The following is a 23,636-nucleotide window of genomic DNA, read 5'->3' on the forward strand; positions in this document are numbered from 1 at the left end:
CATAATCATCCTTCGTTATTCTCTACCTTTTTCTTTGCAACCCATCTCCACCATACACAATGTAATATATAATTCCCCACATGCACAAATATAGGAGTGTCCTTTATTCATCAAAAACTGTATTAAAGGTAGGACTAAAAGTGTCCGCAGAAGATCCAAATACATCCGAAGCAGCATCGTGTTGAGGAGCAGAGTGGCTACCTGAAGCAGCATGTGCAGTAGAGGCATCGAGCATGGATTGATTCTCAGTGTTGTACAGTGCATGAATGGGATTGGGATGGTCCTCTTCCCTGCTGATCATTGGCTGTGCTTGTGCTTGTGGTCCTTGTTGCGGAGTGGATGGAATCAGAGTATAACACCGGTAGGAGGCAGGGACACTATTGCTGCCGCTGTAAGTGGTGGCCATTCGAGAGATCATGGTGCGACGCGCTGCTGGGCTAAGCATGATGGGATATGTATGAGAGTGGATGTCTGGTGAGTATTTACAAGTAGTGGTGTGCGAGAGAAAAGTGACCAGTCAAGAAAGTGGAAAGGAAAAAAGGTAGATGAGGAAGTCTCGCCTACTTGGCTCGCATTATATACATTTTTTGAAAGCAGATGTGTGCTGTATGCCGTGTGTGAGTGTGAGGGGGGGGGTATTGGTTACCCAGGACCCATTGTTGTTTTCCTAATAGAAAAAAATACACAAACACTTTGGGCGTATTGCGAATCTTGTTTTAACGCTACCACCCCCTTCTATCTCTTAGATACCTATACTATCTACTACATACTATACTTTCTTTTTTTTTCATGTTGACAACTAGAACCAAGCATATCATCACCCTTGCCACTGTCCTTGAACTTTCTGCTGCTGTTTATGTCCTTTGGTCATTACTATGGCGACAACAGCGATCTCATCATCTTCACAGATAACAACAAATATGTAGTAATGTGCTGATGACCACAGTATCTTTTTCAACGGATGCTACTACGATAGATCTTAATGATTCACCATGATGAACAGCATGCTTCACAGTGATAATATTAGCAGTTAACTGTTACTAAGCTGCTCGTTTCGAAACGGCAATTCTCCGTTTCTTGATTTTCATTTTGTTGTTATATCCATTCTCCCCCCTTACTCCCCAACAAAACCTTGGTTAATTACCTTTATCGGTTCGATATCCATGGCTCCATGTACATATCAAACATTGGCTCTCTTGTTTTTGCCGCTATTTGGTGTTATGTGCTGGCATGTTAGAGAGAGATTGATCAATTCAGGGCCACCACCCACCTTCCCCCAAGAAAAAAAAAGATTCACGTTTCATGTAGTAAAAACACACAATCTCTCCCTCTGAATAGAATTAATCGCGTTATCTAGTATTCCTCTTTTAGAAAAATTGTAAGGGTACTCTTTCAGAAGTTTACCAGATTCTGTTCGAACCCTCATTCATCATGTGGTCCTCTCACTTTCGCCCTCGCCCTTCAATGATCCACATTGAGCAGTAGTATATCATTAATGTAGATATACAACCACTATCACGTTGTTATCCTCTAGATTGCTTTAGGTTGGCGGCTGAGCCGAAAGAAAAACGATTTGCATAGGATTCCCACGCCAATCCTTTTCGCACAAAGAGAAACGCCTTTTCTTCATTCTATCACAGCCAAACAATAATGCCATAGAATATCTAAATTAAAGAGAAGAGCGAGCCACCGATAACTGCTGGACAAAGATCATATGCTCTTGTTGTTGTTGTTGTTGTTGTTGTTATTGCTATCCTTGTTAGAATCTCTTTTTTGACAATTGGGTTCTATAAACAAAACGGAGGCGGTTGCCGAACAGCAAGAGACAACAAACCTTTCTACATTACGATACTATGCAGCAATCCACAAGATTGATTCGCTGCTGCATCAATATGCGTGTATGACAACGTGTGAGTGAGCGAGCTCGCTTATTGGTACTTTTTTCTTTTTCGCCATTTTGTCCATATTCAGTATTCTTCGTCAGTAAATGAATACAGTAGTGTAGCAGCAGCATGCATTATCCAAAAGAAAACACTGCTGTGATCTCGAGAGCTTTTGTTTGCTCCTCTTGGTTGTTTTAGCGATATGACGATGATGCGTGAGATTCTTCTTTGTTCTACTTTACCGCCTATTACGATCTTCTATATTATTCAAAGTGACTCTCTTCGCTTTTTTTTCATGCAGCCACATGCAAAAAGTTAATCTCAAACTTTCTTTTTGGGTAGTTCGTTTAATCACGATTGGTTTATTACATTTCTTCTTAGCCAGAAGAGCCTCGTGATACAAATAAAAGAAAATTGGGTGGTCCACTGCTACGCCATGAGCATACATACCATTTTTATGTGGCCCAACGGTTATACTTGTGAATACACCGGCACTGCTACTGCTACTCTTGGCGAAGCAGTTCTTTTCCCTATAACTCGAATTCGCGTCCTACCTCAAACCACATCGACAAGTATTTGCGTGCCAGCCCCATGTTACTAATGAATTTTAGATATATTATACCCTGCTAAAGCAAAGGGCATGGATGATAAAGAAATGCTTAGGGATATGCCCTCGATTTGATGGTTATTGTGACTCGCTGCTATTCGCAATGGCATATAGGCGAAAAATGCTGCTGCTCAGGAAAATACCGAACCTGTCAACAAAAGAAATAAGCAATCGCAAACCATCAAGACCATCATTTACCTTTGCCATCGTCAGGACTATGCAAACCCTTCCCCAGCAAGTTGGCGATCTAAAAGGGTGGAAATCCGACGTTGATTCTGTTGATAGCAACCATCCTCGTCGGCCGATCCAAAAGTAGTCCTTGCAAGTTGGATGCGGTGCCTTGTTATCATTCAAGATTGACGTTGAAGATCCAACAATTGCTCGAGTACAAAGGCCAGCACACTGGGCGTGTACCCGGCACAGTTGAAATTGTTCAGTACCTTCCTGCATTTGACGACGAGTTCAAGGAGAAGATTGCGCAAAGGGTACAACGTCCGTGGAATACATACCCACTTACAACGCACGCTTGGGCATCTTGATGCAAACCAACGGGATTCCTACGTCAATTCTGTTGATGTTTATAATATATTTTATAAGTATCGACAGGAGCACTGCACCAAAGATACCGATGACTTTGCACCAGTTGAAGAATGGTTGGCTTCCCTATAATGTTTGGATTGACACCAATGGAGCTGGTCTACGCCTTCTTTCTGCTCAACGGTTCACCTTTGGCTTCTTTGCTCCTTGGCAGAAAGCATTGTTGCTTAGCAGAAGTGGCGGCTTCATATGTCTGGATGCGACCCATGATGTGTCGCAATACGCAAACGGTGTGCTATACACGATGGTTATCCGCCATCCTCTTACGGGTCGTGGCGTTCCTGTCGCTTATCTCATAACTGATGAGAAATTATCTCTCCCCCTTCTTGGTTGCTTCCGTTTCCTTGCTTTTCTTGGTTTGAATCCACAGCGTATAACGATCGATCGTGACCTCGCAGAGGATAATGCAATTACTAAGGTGTGGCCAACTTGCAGCACAGCACTGCCTTTGGCACGTTATACGTGCTTGGACAAAGAATGTCCGTGGACGGTTGCATGCTCTTATGTATGAACCAAGCCAGGCGCTCTCTAGAGACCTACTGGAAGACTTTCTTGGTTACACTCGGCGCAACCATCGCCTATTCCACGATTATTTCAACCAGTATTGGATCAGGGCCTTAAATGGAGCAGCTGTCGAACGTTGGGCCAGTTGCTATCAGCCAGAAATATACACCAATATGCAAACGAACAACTATGTCGAGTCTTGGCACAACCATTTAAAGACACTGTATTTGAAGCGCAAGAGGATGCATCGTCTCGATATGCTCGTCCAAATTCTCTCCTCTGACATCGCATTTGACGTTCAATCCGAAATAAGACGCTTAACGGCAAACGTTGGCCGCATGAGTGCCCATGAGCACTCTTTACGAAAAGAGGAAATCAAGGCTGAGAAGAAACGGAAGATGATTGCGCGAATGGTAACTACAGTGCTGTCAGAAGCGCAATACATTGTTGCATCGTTTACAGGCAACAGTTTTTTCGTATTATGTAATAAAACCATTCCATTTATCTCCTGTATGCTATTCCTCATGCGGTGCTGTCATCGTTTTTTTATATGTGGCTCACTGCTGAGAACAAGTGGATTACCTTTACCTGCCTAAATTCTTTTTAACTTTGTTCCCTTGTAAGCACATGTTTTTTGGTAGAGCATCATGTCAAAGTGTTACTGTGCGTCCTTCCTTGGAGATCCTGCAGCAATGGGCTCAACAGACTGCCATAAGGCCATCTTCATTATCAACACTCGAAGGTCAAAAACTCCAGGACCAAGGCGAAGTGCAGCAATTAGAGCAGGCTATTTTAGCACTCACAAAGAAACGTTGATTAAAACGACTCTATACGGTATACAACGCCTTCGGCCTTGAAAGATACAGACTTTGAACTTTGATTGTGTCTATTCACTGGCTAATAACTTATTTCTATTGAAACATCGAATGGTCTAGAGCAAAGATATTCTTTTCTTCTCCCTCGATTTCTTAATACTTTGGCAATGTAAAAGAAGTGTCTCAAATAACATGAGGAACACATCGAGTTTATGATGAGAGCCGTTTTGGCTAACCGTACATGAGCGCTCTTACACCTTGGCAGTGACATGGAAATGGTGAGTTTAATATACCAAATGTATATAAATTTTAAATGAGAGATGGAGTAGGAGTAGGAGCGGCAATATATGCCATGCATTCTTATTTGTAAATCTCTTCAATGTCATCCTTATAATCCTTTTCGATATCCTTTCGCTTCAACTTTCCACTGTTAGAAAGGTACTTTTCGCTCCACTCGACGTCTTTGGTGATGAGAATATCCTTGATGATTTCGGCTCGGTTACAATCCGCTTTGCGCGCTGTATCCTGCAACTCCTTCAAAAGCGACTCCTTGTCTGCATTCTTGTCCGTTGGCTCGACGACTGCAATGATATAGTCCTTGTCGCTGTCAGCCTGGATACAAATGTTCTTGATGCTGTTGTTGTTTCTGTAAGTCGATTCCAAACTCTCGAGGGCAATGTACTCGCCGTGAGCCAACTTGACCAGGTTCTTTGCTCGGTCTGTGATAGCAAATGAGCCATCCTCACGGAGCCGTGCAACGTCACCGGTCTTGAACCATCCGTCTTTGTCAAATGCTTCCTTGTTCAGGTCTGGTCGCTGAAAATATCCATGCATCAGTGAGGGTCCACGTACGAGCAATTCGCCAATTCCGTGTTCGGCCTTATAGTCGGTCTCAGGCACGTCAACAAGCTTGAATTCGATCGAGGGAGATGGAGGACCAATAGAGCCGGTAATCATGCCTAGAGCTGGGACAGTAATAGCTGCCAATCCCGTGCATTCTGTCAAACTGCAATTATGTGTACAGAGTAAGAAGCCAAAAATACATCTTCAGAAGAAAAAAAGTGGTCTAAACGTTACCCATAACCCTGCAAGAGGAAACAAAGCGTGCTTGCCACAAACTTGTGTGTATTGAGTGAAAGTGGAGCGCCGCCCGATATACCATACATAAGCCGACCACCAAGCTTGGCACGAACAGGAGCAAATAGTGTGGCGTCGAATGCTCGAGTCAACATGTTTTCTTGACCAAAGAAACAGAGCATTTGCCATTTCAGCTCGACTGCTGCTTCAAATGCTTTTCTAAGTGTCCAGTGCTGCTTCTCCAACTCGGTCAATACGCCGTTTCGGATCTTTTCCCAAATAGCAGGTACACCGGCCATAATGGTAGGCGCAAGAGTTTCCAGGTCGCCTTTACCCTTGCCTTGGCCGTCTTTACCGCATACAGAATCGCTCATCAAGGTACGCGGAGTGGCATAACCAATAGGAATACCCTGGATAGGTAATGATTCAAACTAAGTGTGCGAAAAGAACAAATGTGGGGTGGAGTGGGGTGATATATGAGGACGAAAAAGCATAACGTACCGTAGAAATTGCAATGAACTCAATAATGAACTCCAGTACATGTGCTAAAGGAAGGAACCCAATGTAACAGTGCTGGCCGTGATTAAGAATATCCATCACCAAATGCTCAGCTGCTCCCATGGCAGCTACAACGTTACCATGCGTCAGCTCAATACCTTTGGGAGCACCCGTAGTTCCGGATCTACAAGTATACCTTAAAGTTTAATTTACAAATTGCAGTGCCAGATAGCCAGAAGAAACACGTACGTATACATGATCATTGCAATATCATCTGGCTTTGGGATTGTTTGCTGATGTTTCTTTTTCTGTTGCTTGATATCGTCTCCGTTGATGATATCGTTCCAGTGAGAAATTTTAACGTTTTTGTTTTGGGTCTTGAAGGTCTTTAATTGGTCTGCGCCCTCAAACTCTTCACCAGCATAAATGAAATACGATGGCTCGTGCTTTCCCGGGACCTTTTCTTTAGCCTTGTTCAATGTTCCCATCAGTGATATCTGGTAAAAAAGCAGCAGCATTAGTGATGAGGCGCGCATATAAAAGATGATAATCATAGGGACCATGCTCTACCTCTGTCAAAACAGCTTTGGGCTGCGTTTCTTGCATGATATGAGCAACGGCCTCGGGAGGCATACTGTCGTATGCTGTGCTGATAACGATTCCTGCCGAACAGCATGCTAGAAGTAGTAATGGTAATGTAAATATGACATTCATATTTGTTTGTAGCACAAAAATATAATAAAAAACCGCATTATATGTGTCTCTTACCTAGAGCCATCTGGATCCATTCTGGTCTGGTTTTTGCATAAATCAGCATTCGGTCACCTGCTTTCAGACCCTGTTGATCGAGCCATTCCGCCAACCGATCGGTGGATTCCTTGGCTTCGCCATATGTCTTCCAGCGGTAATCTTCGAGTTCATACATGTTCCATTTTTTCGTCTCTCCCTTATTGTTTTTCTTCTCTTGTGAATGGATCTACACACATCATCAATGTCATTGTTAAGATTATGGGAAGCTATATGCGGATCATGAGAGATGGGAAGAAAAACCCTTGTGTCGTTATCACTACCTTGATAAGTTTACGATGACCAAATGCTGGTTTGTGGGCATTGGCACCAGAAACTTCGTTCCACACATGATAAATAGTACACTCGTCGTCTTTAAGGCGCGGAAAGATGGGCGATTTTACGAGTCCATTGCGCGCGTCTCGATGGCGATAAACATGGTCGCCAGTCTCAACGGTTGGGTTGGGTTGTCTCGGTAGGAATAGGTTGTTGATATACTGCATCGCGCTTGCTGTAGCAGAGTGCAAAAAGGAAAGAAATAAGCGGTGGGGAAAAGGAAGATAAACCTTGGGAGAAACTGACAGCTGAGAAGGGAAAAGCAAACATTTACCACTGTTTGCTTATCCGGTGATCTCTGACGAAAACATGACAACATTGGGCCTAACTCTGCCATCGCCTGTTTCTCTTTATAATCCCGACCATGTTTCCATGGCTATCTATTTTGTGACGAAATGTCACTTGCAGGCGCCGCTCGCATACAAGGCCCGTATCCACTTTTTCTATTTCTTTTATCACAATTTCAAGTTTAGAATGAACACAAATGACTCTCCCAACGCATCCTCACCTCAGCCATCTAGATTAAAGCACCCTGACGATCAGTCAAGTGCACCTCACGCCGACGAAGAAAACACATCAGGTTCGGATAAAGCACAAGTTGATGCATCTGGGTCTGACGCTGATCGATCTAGCCAGTCGAAACAAGCAACGGCGAGCAACAGCAGCACCAATAACGACGACGACGAAAACAAGATTACAGACGTTGATCAAGCATGGACAGCTACTTGGGATGCAAACAACCAGGCATATTACTGGTGGAATATGGTGACATACGAAACGACCTGGGAGAACCCACTTATTAAAAACCCAGGCGACGGCAAAACTGAAGGCAGCAATGACAAAGTAATAAAGGGAGAAAAAGAAGGAAGCCGAGAACTTTCGGGCTCTCCAGCATTGAGTAGTGAAAACAACTACGTTGCTGGCACGGACAGTACTACTGCTGCCACTTTGACAGATCATACAACATACCCACAGTATCCAGGACAAGATTATTCATACTCGGTCCAAGCGTATTTCAATTCACGGACGGGCAAGTTCCAAGCAGCGAGTGAAATGGAACGTCTTAACCCGGAACATTTATCGATAGAAAGTCGAGCGACGCGACAAATGAAGTATTACTTTGATGTCGATGATTATACCGAACAACGCAATCGTGACCGATCTTTAGGCGTTAGCAGCGGCTCTAAACAGCGGCTGTCAAAGAAGGATGTCAATCGATACAAGAGGGCCAAACAAGATAAAAAGTTGAAACGAGCTCGGGAATGGCTTCGTGATTAAGTAAATTGAAGTTTCTACGGTTACTATTAAAAAAACTCTTCGTGGTGGTTTTCTTTAATAATATCAGTAGTGGTATATCTTGACAAACAACCGGAGGTGCTTTTCTTGTGTATCTGAGGTGGGGATTTACAATGCTTAGACACGTTTACCTTGAAGAGTGGAACGTTACTTTAGTTAGGAACGGATCAACGGATATGCTGTGTACAAAAGGAAATTGCAGATTATCATGGCAGAAATGTTTTATACATCCCAAATGACTAATCTACCAGTGAATATGCTCATCTAACAGCTGCAATAAAAAAGGCTTTTTCCCTGCCTCCAATATATCGAAATCTGATGATCCCGCCGCTGTAAATATCGCATGAGAATAATCATCGCTTTGTACAATACTGTATGCTATGATTTTAGGGGCTTACAGTGGGGAGAAGGGAAGAACATCTAGCTAACAGGATGAGAAGATGGTTGACAGCTGCTTAGAAGCATTAGCAATGGGCTCGATACTGTAGCAAACTAAACGAATTCTTTAATTAGCCTACTATATCTTTCCATGCTATATTGCGACATGCACACACACGAACACACGAAACTCACCAACGTCTGTTAGACATGGTTTTAAAAAGTTATGTAAACCAGGTGTAGCTTAATCTTATCAGTACCGATACAAATCATTAGAAACAGTAGAGTCGAAGCAATAGAATACCTTGTGGATGACTTAGCTATCCGATCAAATATTTTTGCCACTTGGTTCAGTTACCATCAACAGCTCTCGGTCGTGGAACAAGATAAGAAGAATGGTATGGCGACTAAGAAAAAGGACAGGTTACATATTAGGCATGTAAAGAAGACGAGGAGAAGAATCTTGATACTTCGCTAAGCTTTTCTCTATTTTGACGCGCTGTAATAAACTCTTTTTAGGGTTTAGGATGCCTCTTCAGTAAGACTAAAACCCAGTACACTTTATGATCTTGAAGCCAAGTTTGAGCAAAACATACATACAATCACTTACCCGGAAATCCTTGTAAACTATGCGTTCATAAACTATCAGACATAGGGAAGCCTATTAGCTCTCATAATTTCCCCTCACCTTGTACTTGCACCGGAATCGGGTTGCCTCACTACAAGCAGAAACAATAATGAGCAAGCAGCAGACTAAGCGGGATATCAAATTTTGTTAGTGGATGGTTCGTAAAACAAAAAAAAAAGTCGCGTCTGCGACAAAGTGCAACAAAACTCCTTTCCAAACAGCTATTGCTAAAGCCGTCAATGAGGTAAAAGGATTAATCTCTTCAGATTGAATACTACTCCACGATTTATTCCGTACAGACACTCGTACAGACACTCGTATACTGAAAACTCTTGTGGGATTATATCAGTAAAAAGCCTTTGAGATCCAAGAAAGGTAGCAACGACAGCAGCATTCCCAATTTCGTGTTCAACGCAGGAAACGTCGATTTCAATTTCACAGGCGGCAGCGCGCCATCCAGTCCTTCATCACCAGGCTTCCCCAACCAACCAATGACATTCGGAAATACTACTGGATCAGCAGCAGCATCGCCAACAACGGCAACGTTTGGCACACCAGCAGCAGCAGCCTCACAATCAACTTCGCCAGCATCACCGTTCGTCTTTGGAGCAAATCCACCAAACCCGAGTACCCCTAGTGCTACTGGCGCCGGCGCCACAGGTCAATCGCCAAAGCCCTTTGTTTTTGGAACACCTCCTTCTGGTGCTGGTGCAGCCAGTACAACAGGAATAGGCACTGGTGCTTCGCCATTCGCCTTCGGTGGTGGAGCAGCAGCAGCAGCAGGAACTCAGAACATGGGTGGTGCTTTCGGTGGTGGTATTGGAGGGTTGAGACGTGGTGCATCTGAAGTGGTGCCAAGCAGTCCTTCCGATCAGAGTATGCTGCGACGATCGACGTCTGATATCAGCTCGCCCACTTCTTCTTTCCTGTTCAATTCATCTTCTTCGTCAGATGCCACATCCACAGCTCCGGCCGCTTCAACAGCAACAACAACGGCACCGGCACCTTCTCTTTTTGGCCAAGCATCAACATCCGCAGCACCGTCGTCCACTGCTGCTCAACCTACATCTACTGCATCTACCGGATTTACATTTGGAGCGTCTCAGGGAACGGCAAAACCAAGCACGACGGGTGGATTCTCATTTGGCGCTCCAGGAGCATCCAACACCGCACCGTCCTCAACTCAATCCAAGCCAGCAGCTCCTTTTGGAGGTGGTCAAGCATCCACAGCATCGACCACACTCTCAACACCTGCAATATCCTTTGGTGCTCCTAAAACTGGTGCATCGCCTTTTGGTTCATCGCCACCTTCAGGTTCATCTCCTTTTGGCACTACCCCACCTACCAGTACAACTACAACATCTTCCGACACTACTGCTGCTGCCACGGCTCCAAAGTCTGCATTCTCCTTTGGTGGTGGCGCCGCATCGACAAGCACCTCAACGAGCACCTTGCCATCAACAAGTAGCTCATCACTATCATCAACACCTCCAGCAGCGGCGCCATCGTCTCCATTTTCATTCGGTGCAGCAGCTAAGAAAGATGATAGCAACAAACCAACATCAATTACGACCACAACTGCTGCTGCAACAAGTACCTCATCCGCCGAAGCACCAAAGCCAGCTTCAACTTTTTCATTTGGATCGCCCAAGACGACAACTGCTGCTGCTCCAACTGCTACGACGCCAGCATCTACACCTTCAACACCTACATTCTCATTTGGCACTGCTAAATCCGGTGAGCCATCACCATCTTCGACTGCCAGCACACCCAAATTCTCGTTTGCAACCCCGGGCAAAAAAGATGACAGCGCCACTGCTGCTACTACTACAATGTCAGCTCCATCATCGACAGCGGCAGCAGCGACCACAACGGCAACAAGCACATCTACAACAGCTGCTACTTCGACTGCTGGTACTACAGGATTTTCGTTTGGATCTACGCCATCGACGACGTCTTCCACAAGCTCGTTTTCACTGACTACACCGGCACCCACACAACAGTCTGCTCAACCACAGCAACCGAATGCATTCTCTTTTACAAAGATGCTTGAGGACATGGAAAAGATTGCATCACAGCCTCCAACACAAATACATGCTTCATTACTCACGCCGGCACTGCTGGGACGACAGTAAGTTCTTTACCCGGTGGATTTACTTTTGTATGTTCAGGGGGGATGATTTTCGTGTCGATTTACCAAGACCATTATCTTTACTACTATTATAGACAAAACCAGATCGTCACTTCTACGAACTTCCGAATTGACAATATCACACAAACCACGCTATTTAAAGAATTACCGGAACAAGCGCAAAAAGAACTAGACGAGCTGGATAACTACATACGTACTCAGGGCCATAAATGTGATTATATCCTCAAGCACAGTCGCCATCATGCAGATACCATCCAAAACGGCAAGGCAGAAAGGGAGGCAATGGAGCAGGTACTGTACTAGATGAGGACGGATAGAAGAGTGATTGGTTGAGACGTAAAATGAGGGAGAGAGATCTAATACGTTGTCTTGAAACTTAGCAATTGGCCGCTTTATTAAGCAGCCTAAAAGTACAAAAGCAAAAGTTGAGCGACTTGTTTGACCAAACAGCTGGCCAGTTAAGACATGCTGTAGACGCCGGCAATATCATTGAGGCCTCCAAGGATCCGGGACGTGCGTCGCGTTGGCTGTTTGGCTATGGTAGTGATGACGAGTAAGTATTTCTAATCTCCAGAACAACTCGTCTAATCTCCAGAACAAAAAAATAAGAATGAGAGTAAGGTAGAAGATGGCTTAAAATCACTCGTCTATTCTAGCTACTTTGTCAATCTTTCCCATCAGCTTGGTGAGCGGCTTGAGGAATACAAGAAGATTATTTGGGTAAGTAACTAGGTATATGCTGATATGGTAATGCTGTCGTCTGGGATTCTCATGCTTCGTGTGTTGATTTTTAGGAAATTGAACGTACAACAGTATCCTGGTCAAAACACAACGTGCGGACACCCCAAGGTAAGGATAGTGGAATTTTTATATGAAATGAGGTGGACATTAGATGTGTGGCTTACTCCGTTGTCATTGTAGATATTGTTCGGATCATGCGCGAACAAAACGAGACGTTCCTGTCACTCGCAAACCGTGCTGCAGCGTTGGATGAGCAGGTCAAGCTGCAAAAGGAGCACTATTCCCAGTACCTTAATATGTACGGTTAAGCATTGGTCTATACTTAGCTTATTATTTTTCTTACTTTTCCAGTCGATGACATATAATATAAAGTATAAAATACGTGTATACCGTGATTTGACAAGTGAGGGTTCAGGGATCACAGGGTTTGCATAATATTTATGCGAGATTTTATTTTTACGATGATTGGCTCCCAAATATGTGCTTCACGCAAAGTTATATCTTCTATTTAAAACGTTTTGTGACCGAGGTTAATGATAATTAAGACAGCTATCCCACCACTGGCTTTTCCTGTAGATCTTTGCCTGTTATCATATCCGCTCTTTATATATACACCTATGTCAGCTCTTGCTAGCACCATTCACGCTTATAACGCGGCACAAGCATCTGCATCCTTCCCTTTGTCCTCCTCTCCAGGTCGTGGTACCGAAGAGGCACCACCAGTGCTAAGCAGTAAACATGACGATGATGATGATGATGAACAACGATTATTATCAAGACTTTTGCCGGCCGACCCCAAATTAAACCAGAAAGGGCTGATGAAAAATCAAGTATGGAATATGATTGCCTAGCTGGGGATCAACATTGGTATTCCACTCGCAATCTACTATAGTATTCGGGGCGACATGGATATCATTTACGCCCTTGCAATATCTGGTATCCCGCCACCGGTCTATGTCATCTACACTATTTATCAAGAGCGGCATGTGGATATACTCGGTTGTATCATTTGTCCCTGCTTTATCTTATCTGCTGTGGTTTCTAGCATCAGAGGTAATATACATCATATATGATAAGAATTTACCAAATATTAGCGGTCCTTCCTCGCTTCGCTCGGATGAATGAGCCCCTCCGCTTCGCTCCGTGTCATTCAACGGAAACGCGTCGCAAGGGGGTTCCCCCTTGACCCCCAAGTGAGGGGCAAGCCCCCCAAACCCCCCTGTCAAGCGAGGTTGGATCAATGTTTTGGTATTAGATGCGTATTGTCTGTTTTCAAAATCAAAAGCAAGATCATTGTGCAGTGCAGTGAGAAGTAGCCTATCATAGAAAGTCGTCAAAGTAGGATACTTAACTATCTCCAGTTTAGAATGCAATGCGAAAAGAAGTCTTGACAAAGATGATGTAGTGATATTGATAAAAAGAGAATAGGCGTGAAAAAAAGAGAATAGGTGAGAAAAAAAGAGAATAGGTGATAAAAAAGAGAATAGGTGATGATAAAGAGAATAGAAGATAAAAAAGAGGATAGAAGATAAAAAGAATTATAGAAGAACTTCGTGAAAAACAACATTTCTTGTGCTTTGGCCTTGCTGACCCGCGATACGTGAGTTCTCAGGATCTAACATGATTCTGATGGATGAAGGGGTGCGGACGCGCGACATGGCTACATAGAGTAGACCATGCGTGAACGGAGGTTCAGGCAAGTAGAGGCCGACAGTGTTGAAAGTTTGACCCTGTGCCTTATTGATGGTCATAGCGAATGCCAGGCGAACAGGGAATTGGGTGCGTTTGAAGAGAATGGGCGAGCGTGTTTGCGATGGTGTGAGTGTTATGCGAGGGATCAGGACAATGTTGCCAGCATGAGGTCCAGTGGCTATTTCAGCTTCAAATACATATCGCTGGAAAGAGCGTACAATCAGCCGTGTCTCGTTGCAGAGACCACTTTGGGTGTGCAAGTTTCTCAAAAGCATGACTGGGCAACCGACTTTAAGTTTTAGCAAATGCGGAGGGAGGTCGGATGGATTCATGGAATTGAGCAGCTCTGGTGGGTACGTTATTTGCACTTCAAGATCATCCACGGTATCTACGCTCTGGAATTCGTGGATAGTGCCTGGGAAATGGTCGAGTATTAGATCGTTGATTGCTGAAACGTCGACATTTTTTGGAGTTAGAATGGAGCGACTGATGAGGTAATCGCGATCCACGTGTGGTGCGTCAAGGCTGCCGTAAATGGCTTCGATGAGCGATTTAAGCACTGCTGTACGATCTGCGAGCGCGACGCATTTGGTATCACTGGAAGGACCTGTTACCATATACTTTACTGTGAGTACTACCGCTTAATAGTAAAAAACATGCAAAGTAGAAGAGAGGATACAATGTTGAGTACCTGGCAAAAGTCAACACCAAGGACCATAATTTTTCCATCAAATGGAACATCGGCAAGCGCGGGATCGCCATGTCTCATGAGATTTTGGATACTCTTGTATACGTTGATACTTGTATTGATACTTGTGTCCAGCGTGTTTAAAGCGATGACACTTCTCATATGATGAAGGACGTGAAGTGAGCTTCATCTCGTGTTAATGAAAGTTATCCCCTTAAGTCTTTCCTCGATGCGATACCCGTCTACTCACATAGTCATACATTCATGTAGAACAAATTTCCTGATCTGGAGGAGCCACACATTTCGGCGCGTCATAAACGTGAGAGAGCAATCTGATTGGATAGATTGAACTGGCTCAAATGCCGTGTTCATTACTACTATATAACCGCGCGGCCGCAGCAATCATGGGGCTCTTCTTCCTCTTCGTCAACGTTTGTAAACCAAAGCTATTCAATGTGAGTATCATTGGAACGGATTAGAGGATCGAAGAGTGTATGTTTATGGTGGTGAGTGAGAAGAGCGTATGCAACCGGTTGCGAGTATCACAAGATCCGTTTATCTCACTTTCTTTCTTTTTGACACAAACCTTCTTCTCGTCTTAACCTGGTCCATCTCCCCCTCACGTTGGCTTTCAAAGCGTAGATGCAAGAGTAAGTACAATATGGAAAGTGTGAAGTGTACTTTGAGGTTTTGCATGTGGATGTGATATACGAAAGAAGATATGAATTTCGACGTGTCTAAAGAAGTGTGTGTACAGCATACAGTCGCTAATGTTATCCTCCTTTCTTCTCTGCTACTACTATAGGATTCTGACTTTTTGAAATGGTTGGTTCGGTTTGTTGTTTGCATCCCACCCTTAAACATAAGCAACAACTGTAAGTACGGTAGGGAATGAAATGTGAGGATGAGTTGGAGAGAAGTCGAGTGTCTGTTGGAGGTGCTGATGCCATGACGTGTTAGGAATAGTTGCCTATTAAGAACAGCCTGCTCATGATCTTTCTTCTTTTCATTCTACTTCAGGTTTCGCTTTATGCTGGTTGGGTTAATTGTGTCCTGCGGACAAATAACAGATAGTAAGTATAAGCAAAAGGGGACTTGAACATTGGTATGATAGGTGAGTAGGATGACATGGGTGTTGGGGATGACGCGTCAAAGGTGTGCAGTGTGTACAGCAGCGTGACGGGAAAGGGCTCCTGACCATGACGTATGCAATATGGCAGTCTCTCAAAAAAGTTTTCTTTCTCTCCTCCCCTTTCTTCTCTTATTCTTTTTTCAGAATTGGTCATCCCCTTCTTGCTTTTCCTCTCTCTAACTCAAGGCTCTCTTCCTCCAAGCCAAGGATGTCATAATAGTAAGTATCGCTGTGCTTGTGTTTGTCTTTGCGTGTTTGAAGAACCAGGAAGATGTCTGCCGTGACATGTCAAAAAGTGTATGCAGCTGCTCATAGATGTCTTCTTTTTCCTATTAGAGGATGGCTCTGCGATGATCTGTTTGGACTTGGATTGGCTTAGACCCCATCTCTCTCTGTCTATAACTTTGCTGTAAAACGACAAAACAAATGTAAGTCAGCTTGGGATGGAGGAGGATGGTAATGCCGTGTCAAAAATAAAGATAGCACAGTGGGTGCAGCCCTCTAATAATCTTTTTTTTTATCCAGCTAGAAGAAGTGTTTCTGTTCTGGCTGCGATTCTCTGCTCTACACTGGCTGGGTGTTCGGTTCTCCTGTGTCTCATCGTAGAAGTATAGGTAAGTATAGCACGATAGAATCTTGTGATGGTGGTTTGACAGTTTCCCATTAACTGTTCATCTCTTTCGTTTCTCGGAATGGCGATAGTGCACAGACACCTCCATGCTAGTCAAGATTGATGCTCCACTGTCATCCCGCTCCTAGAAGCCGACCTGTCAAGTAGTCCATCGGCAGTGGTCAAGATCTATCCATCCATCTGGACGGTGGCGTGTGCTTTTTGCTTTGACTTGGACCTGAGGAAGTCCTTAAAAGCCTCATATTCTTCTTTGCGTTCTTTGTATAATTTATCCCCCCCTCCCCTTCCCCTTGCTCTGACCCAGGAAGTCGTTAAAAGCGTCTATTGCGTTTTTCATATAGTTTATCCCCCTCCCCTTCTCCTCCCCCTTTGCTTTTCTCTCGCAGTTCCTAGTAGCCTCTGTCTCGACCCATCTTCGGATGTTGCATCGTTTCACGCGAACGGCTGTTTTTTTACCCAGGCAGCCTCCGGGCGTAAGTCCTGCTTCTTTCAAAATTCCCCGTGCCCACGGGTAAAAAGTGCGGCCGAGGTCCCCCATGAATTTGGGGAATGCTTTGCGTAAGTATTTACTTTCTCTTTTTCTGTCTGTGAATTTACATGGATGAGAGTTTCCTTTTTTGGTTTTCTTTGTTCTATTTCTGCTTCTTCTCCTTCTCTCACACTCAGCAATCTTCCTTGCATATATAAAACATGGGAGATCCACGGATCATTCTGCTGCGTGATGTCATTGTTACAGCATTCATGGGGTTTCTATTCTTGGCCACATTGATACCACTGGAAACGCGTTGGTTTACGATGCGACCTACGGTACTGCTTGTGGGCCGACAACTCTTTCGTCCCTCTCAAATATCGTTGGACCGATCGAGAGGGTCAGAGACAAGAAATGCTCGTATCCGAATGGTTATGACTGGATTTCGATGGTCCATGTACGGTCTGACAGCTTCATGGGGTGTGTTGCTTATTTTGGAATGTGTCGCTACCCTGATCATGGTCTATGCTGCCCCCAGTCTGTCGGTAAACACTATTGTCGTGTACAATAATAAGTTTATTAATGGTGTGGTTATTTGGGTTATGATAATTGCTTATGTACTATTATTTATCTTGTATTCATTCGGCGTGCCGAGATGCGCGTTGGATGGAAATGGGCAGAAGAAAACGATTACACGGACAAGAATTGATGGAAAAAAAGGGTTGTTGAATATGTCTCTCGTATAACTTAGTAAGGAGAACTTATACCACATGATAGATGAGGATTAAAGCTATGTTGATCGTTACTGAACAGTGAATTCTTTGGAATATCCATGATGCGGTTCGATTTTACTATAATTTATTAGGGCAAAAATTAGTACACATTGGTCTACTCTATCTTCTAGTATAAACAAAGCTGAATTTACCCGCTTAGAATGATTTTGTGGTGACCAAAGTAACCAATCCGATAGATTCCAGCTACAATAAACGTTGAATTCGTGTAAGAGTCACCCCAATTACTACTCAAATCCATATAGAACGTTATACATACCCTCCACAATCTCACTCAAGATCCATTCAATGGTTGCTTGTGACAAACCGAGAATTTTGGCTTTGTATTCCCAATGGAATCGAGTATCATAGTCATCGTCCGTTCGGACCACTTTCCACGACCCATCCTCCTGCTTTTTTTCAACCGTCAAGAATGTGCCATCTAACATGACATTGTTGCGTGGATTGCCAGAAACAAACCGCACTGACACCGTAGGTTTTTGTGCTCGATTAAACGACTCTGCGCCCACATCACGAAGTACATCGCCAAAATGTCGACCCAAAGGTGCTGTATCAGCACCATACCCAGGCGTCAAGTTGTACGTTTTACTGGTGCTATCGGGTAGTTTCTCAGAAGCAACGGATCCACCCTCAGCCATGGATACCACAAGCTCTTCAAAGACTTGCTGGTAGGCTTCCAATGTATGAGGACCATACGGTGTCTATTTTTCATATAAAAGAGTGTTAATGTGATACAAGAAATTGATCGTCGTTCAATCCCACAAATATATTAGTGACGCCATCCACACGTTTAATATATCTCATTAAACCCTTACTGAAGCTCCTTCATAGCGCTGCATTTGGTATTCCTCGTATGTGGCACAATACGACTAAATTTAGTGGCAACACAGTTAAAAGTAAAGATATTGTGCTGATGTTACTATTATGATAAACAAAAAGATTGTAGTTACCGCATATCCGTTCGCAGGACCTGATTGAATCACGATAGTATCGTCGTCACCGAGACCGTTCTTGATCAATGCTTGCTTAATTGTATTTCTGAGACGGCGACCTGACATTGTTGTCATTTCGGAAGGAACAGCAGCAATGTACAAGTTACCAATACGAAATAGTTGCACGTCAATGATTCTTGGCTGCCATTCGTCCGGGGCATGCATCTCCCCGGTGTCTATTAGGATAGGTTTTGGTGCCTGACACTCTTTCTGTTCTCTGCTCGCAGGATGAAGTATCGATGATATTATTTCCCTAAACGGATTTTCATGCGTCGTATTCTAACAACAATTCCCAGATACAGTACGCATACCACGCGCCACAAAGAGGAAAAAAAGAGTTGGTGCATATTCTTTTTGTTTTAAGTTCATAGAATGAATACTTCCATACCTGGTAAAACCCATTCAATGCAGGACCGTCGGTTGTACCAGCAGCTACATTTCGAAATTAGTGATATGTGTGTGAAAGAAGAGTATACTGATAACATGTGGAGTTAAACGTGGAAGACCTACCAAAGGCATATCCCTACAAATGGAAGTTAGACATAAGCATTGAATCATTTTCCATGCTGCTAAGTCTAATAAAACTGTATGCAATTTGTGATAACAAACTCACCATGGCAGGTACACACGTTTCAGCACTTGTGCCATCAGTACGGCGCACAACGACTGAGCTAATATTCCAATACTTCTGACGATAGTCAATAGGGCCACTCAAAGCCATGATCCTTAAGGATTCATCGCTAAACATTTCGATCGCCTTATCCGCTTGCTTTTGTCCGATTATACGATTAGATTCAAGATCACTGACTTTCCAGCCGGGTCCTCTATATATCCACAAATCATAGTAAACAAGAAGAACTGCGTGCAAGAGACAGGTAGAATAGCAACAAGGACCTTACCTTCCATTACAGGTGGATTTTCCAGGGCACTGTGTTTCTTTTGTCCCGTCACAAGGAGTATCAGTTCCAGTACAATATGCTCCAAGGGTGTTAGGGCTTGAGTCGCCTACGTTCGCTTGTGCAAAGGCAGCAACAAATGGACCTTTTCCAGGCAGGCTGTCAGGATTAAAGTGTTTCTCAGTCGCATAAGCAGCATAGCCCTTGTTGTCACCATTGATAAGGCGGTTAGTATTATTGACTGACACGCCATGAACAGCAAACCTTTAATTTAAAAAATTATAAATTAACTTCGAAGTCTCCCCATACTGCATGAAATAGGAGAAGACAGTCCCATCCGGCTACACATGACTTCCTTGTTGTTCTTCTTCAGGTTTATTGCCAGTAAATAGCCATACATACCAGCTAAACAGTCCAAGACCGTCACCGCTGGTATCGAAAAAGCTCAACATGGTCATATCCTTATCAACGTCATACTTGTACTGCGCTCGTTCCTCTTTAGGATTCAATAGATAAGCAGCTGCTGATCGGCTAATGTTGGTATCCAACAACTCGCTACGACTAACGACCACAGTGCCTTTTTGCAACTTGTCGTGCGCTCGAACAATGGCTCGTACAATACCCTCGACCATAGGTTTGTTGGTTTCCTCGATCCAGCCATAAACAGAAGTTTCGTATAGCACTAAAGCAACACAAGTAGCACAAGGTCGATAAACGCCAACGGCAAGTGCGCCGATAAAAATGAACTAAATTAGGTTAAATAATATACGTATGCGTGTGGTGTCTTGCAGGTTGTCTTCTTCTGTACTACGTACCATGCTCCAAATATCCTCCCATGCTACTGTGGGAATGCGTGCTCGAGAGCATTACATTTTTTTCGGTGTAAAGCGTATTTCCGTACAGATCTTGTAATTCCTTGACTACTCGTTCCTTGATGATGTCTCCCATAGATTGTGTCTCAGTATTGACAAAACATACACGTTCCTTGTCATCTTCAGAAGCAACGATAAAAGCTCGTGCATAGATCCGTTGAAGTAGCCCTTTTCCCGTTTGTCCGGTCTGTTATATGGTGTGTGGGTGTGGTTTGTCATTAAAGAAAAAAGAGATGAACTAAGCAGGTATTTTGCAAGTTCGGATCTTTACTTTAGCATAGCCCATCATTTGCACTTCGGCCACCGGTCCAGTGATATCTGCGACGCCCGTGCCAATGCGATACTTTTGCCCTTGTTGTTTCTCTTGTCGTGCATAGGAGCCAAGAACAAGAGCTGTGGCAATGAAAAGCAACAAAACCTGCTGTTTAATAAACACTAACATGATCGATCCAGTCACTCAGGGGTAAGACAGGGTTTCGAGACGAGAAAAAGAAGCGAAAGAAAGAAAGAAAAAGAAGCCCGTATACGGCGTACATTTTTGTATACTCATTGAAACACCTCTCCCTTTATTCATCTGACCCCCCTTACATATCTTATTACTACTTCATGCATCTAATTTTTGCTTTTCTGCCATCAGCCATCCTAGTGCTAAGGAAGCAGTTATGGGATTATTGAACTGTCTGTTCATAAAAAATTGGTGTATTCATGCTGCACAGCTACACATACGGCCCTATTGATCGATAATTCTCAAGTCAATTTTAGAATAAATGCTTCTTATGTATATTCGTTTTGCAGAAAGCGTTAATGAAAGTCTTTCCAGTGCCTTGAACTTTTTTATACGAAATGGTACTGGAAAAAACAAATTCTTTGAGTTGATTGCTATATGACAACTGTATAAATTTGGACGAGCAGTATAGTAGTACTGCATACAAGCTTTCTTGCTTCATCCAAGCGACATGAGAAGAAGAAAACGAAAGGAAAAATAGGTTGTATATAGTTTGACGGTCGATGGTCCGGCACTTCAGAAGTTGAGGAGCTGCACGCCAAGGATTCAAGAACATATGTTGATGGATTCGAAAATTAGCTGCTTCCATTTCTGGGATTCTTTTTTCGAAAATCAAGCGTTTGATATACTCAAGGTATGAATGTATCGGTGATGCATACCACCATATATGTCTTTCACCGTATTTGCGGAAGATCGGATTACATAATATAATATGTGGACATCGTGATGGTCCAAAAATTCATCAGCAAGCAACAACATGCGACTTCTAACCTGCGTATTAATCATTTCATTTCTCTCTCTGGGACGTCTGTTAATCCTGACATGTGCTTCTTTTCTACTTACCTATCATGATTTAAAGATGTATAATCCAGATGCCTCACCACGAGAAGTCATATGGAGCTACTAACAACGTAGAAACCGGACAAATAGGTAAGTGCAAGAAAAGGATGGATGAGGAGGATGTCAGCAAGATTAAACGATAGTAGTAATGATGATGTAGTAAGGAAAGGAAGAAGAGAGAAGGAAAGAGAATGATGTTTGATGAGCTGCTACGGATGAATGGATCGAGCATCAAAGAGTTCGTTTAAGTATTAATACCAAACTTCTTTTGTTTTCATATATCTGAACTGTTATCCATTTTGCACTCGCACACACACACACACACAAAACAGCCAAAATGAATAGTTTTTTCTGTCCGTGGCTACCTCCACAATGCGCTGCTTCGCCGGCTTTTTCCATCCGAAAATGACAAACAAAGACAAAAACGAGCAAACCGGATGCTTAGGATGGCAAAGCTATCGCTTACGACAATTCGAGCTTAAACAGCGAACTCATTTCACTGGCCATCCCATCCTTCTTACCGAAGAATTGGCCCTTTTGATATCAGCCATGATAAGCCGTATTCAGTTCGACATTATTTGTTTCCTTTCGAGCATTACAAGTACTATACTATATGCTGCTGCAAGTGATATATAATTGAAGAAGAAAATTATTATATAAAGGTGTATCAATTTACAATTAAATTATGTTCCATTTTATTCAAAATTGTCAAACTAAGCCCAACGTGGAGGGGGGTTTAGAAAGAGAGAAGTCAATAGACGAGCCCTACCATGTAATTGCTGCTGTTGTTGACATTGTTAATGATGCGCGCTGTGAGTCAACTCAAATTCTTCGTGGTCTGCAGGAACAGCAAACAATCGCTGTTCCTCTTCGATGCCGTCTCGATGCCTTGATCGTCGGTTGCTACTGTTATCGCTATTTCCGGTACTGCTGTTACCCCCAACATTTTGCGCACTGGTGTGCTTGTATTCAAGTGACGTGTATTCACTGCTGCTTGTACTATGACGGTGATGAATATTGTTGGGATCCGGGATATGGTACACCGTCGAATTCCTATGTTCAAATAGTTGTTTTGTTTTTGGTTTTCATTTTTTTTAGCCAGAAAGACTTTCAGTATGGAACTGATACTTACCGTGTTGCTTTCAGGGCTTCAACAACAAGCTGTCCACTTGTCAATGCAACTACCTAACATGGTATAGCATACCAACAGTTAGCTTTTTTTGTTCTGGTATATACACACAGTATTATATGTGACGAAACACGGACTTACCACCACAATGAAAAATCCAATGTTGAAGTACATGGTAACCAGCATGTACCACAATCTTAAGGTGGTTGCCACGCCATAAAGGACCGTGCGTAAGATGATATCCTTCCATTGGCGGCTTCGTCCACCTTCTGTGCCTGATCCTTCCCCTGGCTTGGGCCTGTCCAGATAATAAGTTACCGCGCGTTCTGACCAGCACATCGCGACAATAAACACGTAGCCAAAGAAGAGTGACACGCCGCTCTCAATGACGAATGATTCAAAGAGTAAATGTGTGCCTTGTGCTTCTACAAGAAAGAATCGTGAACGTGTTCAGTTTATTCAGGGTAAAAGCAGGATAGTGGTTTCCCCACAACCTGTAATTGTGACACCTCTGCCAGTAGTGGCAGTCATCTCCTCTGTCAATTCTTATAAATTAGTGAAGCGGCAGTGTAATTTGCCTACCATAGTGAAACCACCAATTCATTGGTTTCGGGGAATCCATGTGGGGTTTCCGTCTCAAGAAAAAAAAAATGCGGAGAGACAGGAATATGTAGAGCGTATCTTCTTAATGGCAATATTTC

General features: G+C 43.4%; 7 protein-coding genes across 7 annotated transcripts; 3 read left to right on the forward strand and 4 right to left on the reverse strand.

Annotated features, from left to right (window-relative positions):
• Positions 1-103: 103 nt before the first annotated feature.
• On the reverse strand, positions 104-445 carry BDB00DRAFT_791067 (uncharacterized protein; the record flags this gene model as incomplete). Its single annotated transcript, XM_053121015.1, has 1 exon — positions 104-445. The coding sequence occupies one exon, from the start codon at positions 443-445 to the stop codon at positions 104-106; it is 342 nt and encodes a 113-aa protein (XP_052975732.1).
• A 4,053-nt stretch (positions 446-4,498) lies between these two features.
• On the reverse strand, positions 4,499-6,998 carry BDB00DRAFT_613968 (uncharacterized protein). The gene is made up of 6 exons (XM_053118030.1): positions 6,750-6,998; positions 6,552-6,658; positions 6,231-6,478; positions 5,985-6,165; positions 5,484-5,893; positions 4,499-5,412 (listed from the first exon to the last, which is right to left on the reverse strand). Exons 1-6 carry the CDS (start codon positions 6,904-6,906, stop codon positions 4,767-4,769), a joined length of 1,749 nt encoding a protein of 582 aa, XP_052975733.1. The 5' UTR covers positions 6,907-6,998; the 3' UTR covers positions 4,499-4,766.
• Positions 6,999-7,412: 414 nt separating this feature from the next.
• BDB00DRAFT_876343 (uncharacterized protein) lies at positions 7,413-8,381 on the forward strand (the record flags this gene model as incomplete). The annotated part of the gene is made up of 1 exon (XM_053127469.1): positions 7,413-8,381. The coding sequence occupies one exon, from the start codon at positions 7,413-7,415 to the stop codon at positions 8,379-8,381; it is 969 nt and encodes a 322-aa protein (XP_052975734.1).
• A 1,155-nt stretch (positions 8,382-9,536) lies between these two features.
• BDB00DRAFT_843056 (uncharacterized protein) lies at positions 9,537-12,749 on the forward strand. The gene is made up of 7 exons (XM_053124928.1): positions 9,537-9,649; positions 9,755-11,536; positions 11,632-11,848; positions 11,938-12,110; positions 12,214-12,277; positions 12,352-12,406; positions 12,479-12,749. Exons 1-7 carry the CDS (start codon positions 9,645-9,647, stop codon positions 12,604-12,606), a joined length of 2,424 nt encoding a protein of 807 aa, XP_052975735.1. The 5' UTR covers positions 9,537-9,644; the 3' UTR covers positions 12,607-12,749.
• Positions 12,750-17,131: 4,382 nt separating this feature from the next.
• BDB00DRAFT_876346 (uncharacterized protein) lies at positions 17,132-17,619 on the forward strand (the record flags this gene model as incomplete). The annotated part of the gene is made up of 2 exons (XM_053127470.1): positions 17,132-17,455; positions 17,566-17,619. The coding sequence occupies 2 exons, from the start codon at positions 17,132-17,134 to the stop codon at positions 17,617-17,619; spliced, it is 378 nt and encodes a 125-aa protein (XP_052975736.1).
• Positions 17,620-17,831: 212 nt separating this feature from the next.
• BDB00DRAFT_770597 (Neutral/alkaline nonlysosomal ceramidase) lies at positions 17,832-20,426 on the reverse strand (the record flags this gene model as incomplete). The annotated part of the gene is made up of 9 exons (XM_053119896.1): positions 17,832-17,887; positions 17,961-18,402; positions 18,517-18,570; positions 18,652-18,972; positions 19,082-19,125; positions 19,348-19,517; positions 19,593-19,853; positions 19,992-20,271; positions 20,405-20,426. The coding sequence occupies 9 exons, from the start codon at positions 20,424-20,426 to the stop codon at positions 17,832-17,834; spliced, it is 1,650 nt and encodes a 549-aa protein (XP_052975737.1).
• A 2,044-nt stretch (positions 20,427-22,470) lies between these two features.
• On the reverse strand, positions 22,471-23,593 carry BDB00DRAFT_843106 (uncharacterized protein). Its single transcript, XM_053124929.1, has 3 exons — positions 23,518-23,593; positions 23,077-23,360; positions 22,471-22,991 (listed from the first exon to the last, which is right to left on the reverse strand). The coding sequence occupies exons 1-3, from the start codon at positions 23,555-23,557 to the stop codon at positions 22,935-22,937; spliced, it is 381 nt and encodes a 126-aa protein (XP_052975738.1). The 5' UTR covers positions 23,558-23,593; the 3' UTR covers positions 22,471-22,934.
• Positions 23,594-23,636: the final 43 nt, after the last annotated feature.

This window comes from Zychaea mexicana (assembly GCF_025766255.1).
Source record: "Zychaea mexicana strain RSA 1403 chromosome Unknown BDB00scaffold_87, whole genome shotgun sequence".
In the NCBI taxonomy this organism is placed as follows: domain Eukaryota; kingdom Fungi; phylum Mucoromycota; class Mucoromycetes; order Mucorales; family Lichtheimiaceae; genus Zychaea; species Zychaea mexicana.

Bases quoted from the DNA above. Each gene is read 5' to 3' on its own strand.
- BDB00DRAFT_843106 (XM_053124929.1), bottom strand. From the start codon at position 23,557: ATGGATTCCCCGAAACCAATGAATTGGTGGTTTCACTATG. The intron at 23,361-23,517 runs GTAGGCAAATTA...TCTTTCTTGTAG, and splicing joins GAATTGGTGGTTTCACTATG to AAGCACAAGGCACACATTTA. The intron at 22,992-23,076 runs GTAAGTCCGTGT...ATACCATGTTAG, and splicing joins TTGGATTTTTCATTGTGGTG to GTAGTTGCATTGACAAGTGG.
- BDB00DRAFT_613968 (XM_053118030.1), bottom strand. From the start codon at position 6,906: ATGTATGAACTCGAAGATTACCGCTGGAAGACATATGGCGAAGCCAAG. The intron at 6,659-6,749 runs GTAAGAGACACA...TACTACTTCTAG, and splicing joins ATGGATCCAGATGGCTCTAG to CATGCTGTTCGGCAGGAATC. The intron at 6,166-6,230 runs GTACGTGTTTCT...GTATACTTGTAG, and splicing joins ATTGCAATGATCATGTATAC to ATCCGGAACTACGGGTGCTC.
- BDB00DRAFT_843056 (XM_053124928.1), top strand. The intron at 12,111-12,213 runs GTAAGTATTTCT...CGTCTATTCTAG, and splicing joins GGCTATGGTAGTGATGACGA to CTACTTTGTCAATCTTTCCC. The intron at 12,407-12,478 runs GTAAGGATAGTG...TTGTCATTGTAG, and splicing joins CAACGTGCGGACACCCCAAG to ATATTGTTCGGATCATGCGC.